This window comes from Onychostoma macrolepis, chromosome 05, assembly GCF_012432095.1.
Source record: "Onychostoma macrolepis isolate SWU-2019 chromosome 05, ASM1243209v1, whole genome shotgun sequence".
Taxonomy (NCBI): Eukaryota; Metazoa; Chordata; class Actinopteri; order Cypriniformes; family Cyprinidae; genus Onychostoma; species Onychostoma macrolepis.
The window spans coordinates 7464134-7474854 of NC_081159.1; the positions used below are offsets into that span (position 1 = coordinate 7464134).

Sequence of the window (10721 nt, forward strand, 5' to 3'; positions counted from 1 at the left end):
AAACTTTTATTTTGGATGTGATTAACCGCGATTAAGCGTTTGACAGCACTTATTGACATATGTGTGTGTGTGTGTGTGTATGCATATATATATATATATATATATATATATATATATATAGGCATGCTGTGATTACCTACTGTCATATTACATTTAAATTAACAAATTTTAGTTTAAAATAATTTTTAAAATTGTTTTAATTATGAATCTAACTAAATTGCATGTGGTTCCGTCTTAAAATAAAACTGTAAAAAAATTGCACATTATCTTGTACATTATCTTCTTTTTTTTTGCAAAACCAAAACAGAAATACTGATTAAGAAAGTGATGTTTTGCAGTGTAATAAAAGACTCACACGAGTGGGAGGAAGAGAGCAATGGATGGAGAAAAAGGCTTGGGCAGCACAGGCAGATCGCTGAGACCACCATGCCTGTATGTGACGTGAACATTTATAGACCACATGTTCTCTTCGTTGCCTGTCTGTCTGCTCTGTACATTAGGGACGCTTCGCTACACTTAAAGCTCAATCAAACACTCCTCTCAACCACAGATTTGTATGGTGATAGACATACTTCAGGAGACTTGCACAGTCTGGAAGTCTGGAGGAATGGTCGCTTTTTAAAAGCCTAAAATTGCAAGGCACAAAACATAGGGAAGGTTTGTGTGTGTGTCACAGAGAAGGAGAGAAATCCTTCAGTACTTCTAAGGTGAATGGCTGTGAAGGGAAAATGCATATTGGTTGTTATAAAACAGACAAGAAAATAGAGGTTTTCCTTCAGTCTAAACAAGGAAATGAAAAAAACTCATTGTGGGTCAGAGAAAAAAGTTGGGAATGAATAGACAAAAATCATTTATTGTTCTCTAACTAGCTGTCTAATTCACCACACATGAATGCATTCACTACACTCATAGTCCAAACAAATGTTCTTCTCACACGACAGGCATGTTATTAGAGCCTAATTCTGCAGGGTCTGTTTTGGAACAATGAATCAGCTCTGCTATGCAAACTGATTGTAAGCTAAGCAGATATGGGGAAGTAAACAGACCTGCATTTTAAAGTCAAACGATCACTACTTTCTAGCAGTTGCTTCTTGCTATAAGGAAAATATTTTGGTCATGCTCCTGGTCTGTTTTTGAATTATTCACCAATGGTTATTCCAAAGAAATAATAGTAATAATCATAATCTTTAATCAAAATTAAAAGAAACTTGTAAAACATGCTTTTTCTCTGAAACTGTTGTTGTCCCTTAGGCCACACAGACCACTTGGTTAAAGTTAACCAAAAGTCAAATACACATAGCTATTCAGGCATTGTTTTCGGTCTGGCTCCATTCTGGTATGGAATTTCAAACACATTTTGCGCAAACCCTGTTACAAACAAAATGTTTTGTAGTTGCAAAGTAATGTTTTCAAAGATAAAGGGCTAAAAACCTAATGTCAGCCATGGCAATATATCATTGCATCATTACTATTAATAATACTGTGCTTTGTACCAAGCATTTTTTGAGTTTATTAATTTTTATTTATTTATTCATTCATTCATTCTTGTCAACTGATCATTCTTATATTGTTCCCTAACAGTTGAGCATGTGTACATATAAGCAGATGGCGATAAAGACTGATAAAGAAAGATAAAAAAAAAAAGACCTCTGTTTGAATCAAGTGAACCTTAAATATAATTTTTGGAAAGTGAAACCTTTATTTTAAATGAAGGGTAAATGGCACAGTATAACAGGGCTGAACAGAAAGTACAGAGACAAAGAAAATGTCATTATTTGGTTTTTCTCATTGTCAGGGGGAAAAAGACATGATATTTTAATTTCAAATAAATAGGTAAAAGTACATTTTTTATTGTATTTATGAGTTTACGGACTACGTTTAAAATGGATAATGCTGCAGAAAACAGTAAACGTCTGGAAGAAACTGTTGAGACATCAGTAAAAGAAAAGCTTCCTTTATTGTTTTTCCCGATAATGAATAATTTCAGTCAGTTGATAAAGATAATATACAGATTTTGAAGTCACTTGCCTTAGACCAGAGATTCTCATCTAGGGATTCAGTTGAAAGTGCTGAAGATTTCAATGGCTGTATTAATATAACAATTCAGCAAATGAGTTTGTGCCAGAATGTCACTGAAAGCCCTACAATTCTAGAACCTAAAAATGGGTTGCATACCAAAAACAAATGTTGAGAAAACATGCATTTAATAAACTTTATGACTGTAAACTAATTTGACTAAGGCCAAATTCAGTAGCTGTGCCACACAAGAATGTGGCCACAGTGAGATGGACGAGTGAAAGCAGTGATGTTGCACTTTCAGCACATGACCCCAAATGTGACTCCTCATTCCTTAGCCATTCTAAGACAGTGACTGGTCAAGAAAGTGGACTCGTCTCTAAGTATATGAGGGTTGCAATCTCTCTGGTGTGTTGGAGAATCACGTTACAGTCACTTAGAGAATGTCGGGCATGAGGAACACTCAGCACACTGCACCCTTTGTGTTCCTCTCGCAGGTGCAACAGCTGAGAGAAGAACAGCTGTGACTGACCGGCCACAAAGTCCATAGCAAGACTCTCCCTTGTGCTCAAAATAACAAAAAAAGGACTTTCCTAACTGTTGTGGACTGTGTGAAGTCTTATTTAGCAAGTCGTTAAAGCCACATCAAAAAAGCCACAGGATACAGAAATAAGACAATGGACGTGTCTTTGCGTTATGTAGGTTAAATCGTCCCATTGCAATGCAAGAACACAAGCATTTACAGTTCATCTTGCTGTCGTTTAACGTGCTAAATTTCAAAAACAATAGTTTAAACTGGAGAAAAGTCACTAAGTCACATCTGTTTCCTATTGATTTTGATTGGACGTGTCATTGACATCTGTTTTTGTTTCTTTTCTGCCATTTACTTTGAATTAAATGGATACTGATGCAGATCATCTGATGCACGGAGAAGTTTCTGCAGACTAAACACTGCAATTTTAGATGCATAAAATAAGAGATTTAAAAGATATAAAAGACATATTTCGACCACATGAAATGTGACCAGTACAAAGTGAGAATTTGTTCTTGGGTTCCCTTCACTCGTTTAATAGGCTCCTGGTCTATCAGTACATCTGGTATGGGTCTACGCAAGACTCACTGGTCTCTAACACAACATTCTAAGCCTACACCTCACCTTAAGCATTCGCATTTTTCAACCCTCAGAACCACATTCACGTCAAACACAGATTTGCAATGACGCATACAGGTGCTTTCGCGAGGCCAATGTCAATAACCCAAAAGAGACAGTTGTTTCTATAGCCGCTGCTGAGGATCGATTCACCCATGAGAAACTCAATGTCTGAGACTCAACACATCACCGCCCAGACTGACCAGTATAAGAAAAATACATTTCAAAGAATTCTCTGTACGCCCAAGGGCGCGCAAGGACTTTTTTTTTCTTCGTGGAAACACTTGGACTCAGCATTGACTCCATAGATTGTGAAGTTCACCATAAATGGCTTCACTTTTGTCCCGCTGCTGTTGTGCTACAATCTTTAAACATGTGTGACAGAAGCGTGCCATGTGATTGCAGGCCTCTCCCAGTCCTCATGCAGACAGCTGCTGTCCTGATGACAGTGCACATACAGACCCCTCTAAGCCATTTAAACTTTAAAGATCCTCCAGAGGAGGTTGTGAGTGTGCGAGAGAGTCGCCCCTTCAGTCTCTATTTTGGTCGCTTCTCCAGAAGATCTGGCGGTTTGAAACAAGCAGACAGTCTCTTAAGTCCTTCCAAGTTTTCCAGAAATCCTGAGGCCTTTTATTTGAGTCACAATGGGAGCGTTTATCGCCAAGATGTTGCTGCCCACCATCAGCAGTTTGGTGTTCCTGCCTGCAGCCAGTGTTGCCGCCAAAAGGGGTTTCCACATGGAGGCCATGGTCTATTTCTTCACAATGTTCTTCATAGCGGTAAGAGAATAGAGGCTTTTATAAATGTTACAGACACGTGGAGAAATGTACAGCACTACGCTCTTCATCTTTACAGCTTGAGTGTCTCTTATTAGCATTGATATACTTGTGTCTAAGGGGCCGTTTACACAGAAAATGGTCTTGCGTTTAAGACCGGGTCTAGAGACATGTTTTTAAAAGTGGAACTTCTTTTAACCTGACATGACTCTTAACAATTGTCCAACTGAGTTTACATGGGGGACAACATAGACATACAGGTGTGATATTTTCATTTGAACTGAAGTAAAATCAAATATTGGTTAATTGATTGATTGATAAATGCAATATACTACAGTATATAATACTTTCTTGGGCCATTCACAAAGAACATTATTGTGTTAAAAAAGCAGCAAGACAGTGAAATGGTCAAAAATGTGCAAATTTAAATTTAAAAAAAGCAAAAAAAACAACAACAACAAAACCTACATAGACATGATAGGTATGATGTTTTAATTTCAATTAAAGCTAAAGTGATGTAAAGTTATGTTTATTTACTTATTTTATATATTTTTAATATAATAATTTATATTACATTTAACCCTATATATATGCTGCTCATGTACAAGACTAAAAAAGCTATGAGACATGGCACAATGGTCAAAGACGTCCATCTAGCTTCAAGTAAAAAGCGATTAAAAAGCAAAACACATTCTGTGCGAACTGACCCTAAATTCTCAATTCATTACAAAACAAAAAGTTTACAAAACTCAGGCTACTTTAGCTTGTTCAATCAGATAGCATTACTGAAGGCAAAAAGGTCTTCTTCATAAATTTTTCCAGACAAGAATGCGGAAAGTTTCATTTAATCTATCTTAGAGCCTTTTAAATTTACATTTATGTTCTCAGCCGGAACCTTTCTATCAAGTCGACTTAGCAGTCATGTGTTTTCTTCATTTGTGCTCAGATTTACCATGCATGTGATGGTCCAGGCTTGTCCATTCTCTGTTTCATGAAGTATGAGATCCTGGAGTACTTCAGCGTGTATGGCACAGCTATCTCCATGTGGGTCACGCTACTAGGTGAGCAAATACCAATAGCATCTCTGTATCCTCATGGCGAGCAAATCTCAATCATGTTCTGTGAAAGTATGACATAGATATGCACTCCCACACAGGTCAAACAGCCAAGCAAAGTGATTTAAAATACTATATTACGTGAGCAGTGTGACAAGTGTTTATAACTTGCATTCCCGCTGTGTCATGTAAAGAATGTGTGTTCATTTGCTCTTATCCAGCACTGGGAGATTTCGATGAACCCAAGAGGTCTTCGCTCACCATGTTTGGGGTGTTGACATCAGCTGTGAGAATCTACCAGGACCGCTTAGGCTACGGCATCTACTCGGGCCCCATTGGAACAGCTGTCTTTATGATAACAGTCAAATGGGTGAGTTTGAGAGACATCAGATGCTGTTCTTACAGTGCTTTTAAGAGCAGAGCTCCAAATAAACTTGATGAGGAACTGTATTTTGCTCATATTGACAACATGGAAACTCAAAATTTTATTATCTACCACAAATGCTTTCACAAGGTTTTACAATATTGTTTTTGCTTTGCTCCAGTTACAAAAAATGAAGGAAAAAAAAGGCCTTTATCCAGACAAAAGTGTTTACACTCAACAAGTGGGGCCAGGGTTCTGCTTCGGCGCTCTTGCTTTGATGCTTCGCTTCTATTTCGAGGTAAAAATATGAATCTGCAGCTCTTAAACAGCTACTCCAACTGGAGGAACACAGTTTGTCAGAAAAGCATGCTTGTGTAACTGCAGTAATGACTTGCTCATTTACTCCTGCAGGAGTGGGACTACGCTTATGTCCACAGTTTCTACCATGTGTCACTGGCTGTGTCCTTCATTCTGCTGCTGCCCAAGAAGAACCGTTATGCCGGGACAGGACGCAACGCAGCCAAACTCAACTGCTACACCCTCTGTTGCTGTGTATGATGCATCTTTTTATCTGAGCGAAGCTGTAGAGGTGATCCTCACCCTGAAAGCCACTTTAAGATGGCAAACAGTCTCATAGTGAGCATTTAAAGGGATTGTTCACCCAAAATAAGAACTGTCATTATTCTCCGTCATGTCATCCCAAACCTGTACGACTTCGTTCTTCTGTGGAACAAAAAAGGTGATTGTGGTGCTAATTGCTCTTTTTCATGTGAATGAAGCAAGTGGGGATTGGATCTATCAAGTTTGAAAAATTATATAAAACCCCTATATAAAGTAATCCATACAACTCATGCTATATTCCAAGTCTTTTGGAGAAACAGACCATAATAAGTTGTTATTCGCTAAAAGTCTTCATACCCATTCTAGCTCTCCTTGGCCTGTTGTCAAGAGCTCTTAAGAGAAGCTGCAAAGTCAGATTTGTAAATAAACATTCTTTTGAATCAGATCTTTTCAGTGAATCACTTGATTCAGTTCACAAGACTGATTGATTCAGCCAGGAATTGAACTTGGCTTTCAATGATTAGTTTGTAGCAGTTATCAATTCACCAGAACTCATTCTGTTTGTTTTATATTATTTATGACATTCTACAGTAATTTTGTAATATTTATACTAATTTTATAATCTCTTCACATTACTTACACTTTTTCATACAACTTCAGAAGACTTGAAATATAGTGTTTGAGTCGTATGGACCACGTTTATGGTACTTTAATAGTTTTGCAATAGTTAATACTTTATAATAGACTTTTAAGTTTAGTATAAGCTTAAAAGCCTCAGTCCTCATTCACTGCAATTGCACTAAGCTACCAGTAAGTTTTTTCTTCACAGAAGAAAGAAAGTCATACAGGTTTGGAACAACATGAGAGTGATTAAATGATGACAGGATTGTCATTTTTGGGTGAATTATACCTTTAACTTTCCAGAGATTGTCCATCATGTTAATTACACTCCTTTTCTCAATGGCAGACTTCACAGCCTCAGATGAAGGAAAAAGCACGGACTATCTGGACTACTCCTCAAAAACCCTGGATGCGGAGCTGTGGTCCTGGCCTGCCATTACACAAATCCCAGCCACGCACCATGTAATGCAAGAAACTGTGTCTGTTAACAGCACTCTGAAAGTGAGAACAGTTATACGACCTCCCAGCAGGCCAAATATGCCTTGAACAACTTATTTGCAGGGATAGCATGACGCCCAATTGACGTCAAAATCACTAAAAAGGTACTGAAACCTGCGTTTAAAGACGCATGACAAGATAAGGATTGTGACAGTGAAGAATCTCCGTCACAAGAAGAGTTCATCTGAAAAGAAAAGAGAAATAACCAAGACTGGATTTGACTCATCAAACCCAGCTGGAAAGTTTATGAGTCACAAAAATACAGCAGACGCATTATCTATCCAAAATGAATAAACTGTCTTTCAAAGGTTCCTCAGTAGGGACCACTTGTCTATGTCCGTTTAAGAGACTGTAAAAGAGGCCATTTAATTCTTTATATTCGTCTGTTTGTGCCAGACAGGTCAGACATCATCTGGGTACAACTAAACTTTACACTAACCCTTTAAAGAAGCAAACAAATGGTTTGATATAGCTGCAGATTGTTTTTATGTAAATATATATTTATTTATTACACTTTAATTTAATTACAGTTTAATTTTACGTATCAATTGTCATTTTTCATTTTTAAATAAAATAGTTTTTTTCAGGATTTATTGTAGTATTTATTTTGAACACACTGTGTTTGTGTACATTCACGGAAAATTAACTGTTATATTACGATGTTGAAGAAAGAAAAATCGTGTGGCTTTCTTAAAACTTCATTGAATTTCAGACTTCAGTCCATTTAAGTCAGTCCATCTGCACGCTCCTAACACTCTCCAAAAATTACAAACACACGCGGCATGTTTTAGACAAAACAGTCTCCCAGCAAACGTGAATGAAATTTTGGTCTGCAAAGACTTCTTTGACTAGAGGCCAGGCCACCAGCTCCTGTGCCCAGAGAAAGGTGTTTTTGTCTGGGGGGGAAGCTGGCAACTCGCGACTCTCCTGGCTGTCTGTCCTAATCTGCCAAAAAGAGTAACCTTACACTCTTATTACACCAGTGTGAAGCACTTTTGGGCGTCTTTATGACCACTGTCTGTTTAAAACCACTTTGTTTGTGGTCTTGCCCCCACACACACACACACACACACACACACACACACACTGTCTGAGGAAACTCCACCAAGCCCCACCACCGTGAGGTTCATTCGAAAGCAAACGTACCTAGACTGCTGGCTGGCAGCATAAAATCCCGTCTTGCCACAGCCCTCTTCCACTTCTCGGCCTCTTTTTTGTTTTTGAGGTAATGTATTTAAAACAAGAAGATCAACTTCCTTCTACCTCAGACATGTTCTTTGGTGTCAAATGTTAAACTTAGTGCTCTTCTTAAAAACTAAAACCTTCCTGTACTTGCCAGTATGGACATGATGTTATAATTGCTAACTGATGTTAATTACACTGTAAAAAGTGCTAAGCTGACTTAAATAATTAATTCCAAAACGTCACTTTAGAGCTAGTAAGAAAGGAACGTTGAGTTGCTTCATTGAAAACTTAGGCCCCGTTACACTAGTGCGTTTTCGTTTTAAAACGCATAACTTTTGCTACGGTTATGCCTATCGTTTACACTACTCCGGCGTTTTCAAGGTCGAAAACGGAGACTTTTAAAAACGCTGCAGACCCCGTTTTAGTTTGAAAACTCCTGGGTAGCGTTTCAGTGTAAACAGACCAAAACGGAGACTTTTGAAAACGATGGCGTGGTTGCCCACACTGTAAAAAGTGACAAGCTGACTTAACTTAAAAAAATTGAGGAAACCCGTACTTAATAATTTTAAGGCAACGGTTTTCCTAAATTTTTTTAAGTTAAGTCAACTTTCACTTTTTACAATGCACATTCTCTCTGTGTAGCGTATCCTTGACGACCGTGTAAACAATAACAGAAGGCTCTGGCTGCGTCCGAAATCGCATACTACTTGTGTAGGTACTACATTTGAATTCGAACGTACTACTCGACCGTTAAAAAAGTACGTTCTATATAGTATGAATGAGGGTAGTATGAATGGAATTCAGACGTACTACATCCGCCATGTTGATGTTGTCACGTGTCATGCGTCTTCACAACAGCGCGAAAATTTAAAGAGCCCACTTCACTGCGCGAACATCGTTAATGGTTTAAATTTTTAGGAAGTAGTAGGTCATCCGGGTACTTCTCGCCTACTATTTTTCGAATACTATGAATTCGGACATACTACTCGCCTCGCATACTGTTTTTCGCATACTATATAGTAGGGAAGTATGCGATTTCGGACGCACCCTCTGTATTGTAGCCATAGAGACGTATGGGTAGATCCCCCATTCGACCGCTCCAAGCACGCAGACGCCTCCGCAATCTAAATAATAGGGCTCTATCTATACATATATATGGTTGTACCTGCGTGAATGGTCACGTGACATGCGTTTTCGGTTGTGTAGTGTAAACGGAGATCGTTTCTGAAACGCAGCGTAAACGCTGATCGTTTTCATTCTAAAATGCCGTTTTAAAACGATAACGCACCAGTGTAAACGGGGCCTTATTGTATTATTGTATTATAAAACGGTTAGTTCTATTCCTCGATTCTGATTGGTCAGCAGCTGTGTTTTATTCACGATACAGCACGGCTATGACCGCTTCCGTTTCTGTGTATCACTGAGCAACACCCTTAGCAACATAATCAATAATAAGCTGTTCTGTGTATTATGTATTTCGAATATTACTGTATTTATTAGTTTTCTTTTTCAAGTATGATGTCAGCGTCACGATTACGTCACAGCGCTAGCTGGAGGCAAAACCAAGGGAAAACGCTGGAGGCGGCCCATTCGAACCGAGGCAGATTCGGCTACATAAGGAGCTTAAAATATCATCTTCTTGTGATATTGGGTGCCAGAATTGACATAGTACAGGCTCCAATTTGAAATTTTATCGCTTACCTGCTGCCCAAAAACCGACGACAGCTGTGGTTTAAACGCGATAAAAGAGTGGACTTGACATAAACGATCGCCAAAAATGCTAGCGTTTGCAGCGCACACTTCTTATCGGAAAAAGTTCAATAAAGTATTGTCTTTTGTTGTTATGGATTATGGTTTGTGTTACCTGTCTAAAGATTTCTTATGCATCTCACGACTATGTCGTGTATGAAATGTCTCTGTGTGTGTGTGTGTGTGTGTGTGTGTGTGTGTAAATTAAAACAACAAACTGACGATTTATATGCTTAATCATCTGTAATATACATTGTTGTGACTGATAGTGGCTGAACTCTCTAAGAACGTGGTAAGAACGAATAATCAAACACAGAAACTTCAAAATTAGTTTCTGGACTTGTTATGTCTAGAAAATATTCACATTTTACTTTAAATGTACTATGTAAAGAATTGTAAAGGTACTGTAATGTCACCGTAAACTTAACTTACATCATTTACAGGATATATATACTTGAAAATAACTATTTGCCCATTACATGACACATACATCTTCAAATAATATATCCATCACATTGAATGTTTAACTTACTTTTTGTATTTTGGCCCATTTCACTCTCATGTAAGGTTAGCTGTAAAAATAGTTGCCTGCTGAAATTGAAATATATATATATATATATATACATCTTCAATGGACACAGGTGAGTTTCTCTTTACTACACGTTAGGTTTCTATAGATGTGGCTCAATCAACCGGAGGTACTTAATCCTGTAAAATCGTCCATCATTTCAGTGAGTACAGGTCGG

At 38.0% G+C, this 10721-nt stretch overlaps 1 protein-coding gene across 1 annotated transcript; it reads left to right on the forward strand.

Moving 5' to 3' along the window:
- The first annotated feature begins 3374 nt into the window (after positions 1–3374).
- Positions 3375–6004, forward strand: mymk (myomaker, myoblast fusion factor). Its single transcript, XM_058777237.1, has 5 exons — positions 3375–3945; positions 4889–5003; positions 5219–5367; positions 5543–5659; positions 5773–6004. Exons 1-5 carry the CDS (start codon positions 3811–3813, stop codon positions 5917–5919), a joined length of 663 nt encoding a protein of 220 aa, XP_058633220.1. The 5' UTR covers positions 3375–3810; the 3' UTR covers positions 5920–6004.
- Positions 6005–10721: the final 4717 nt, after the last annotated feature.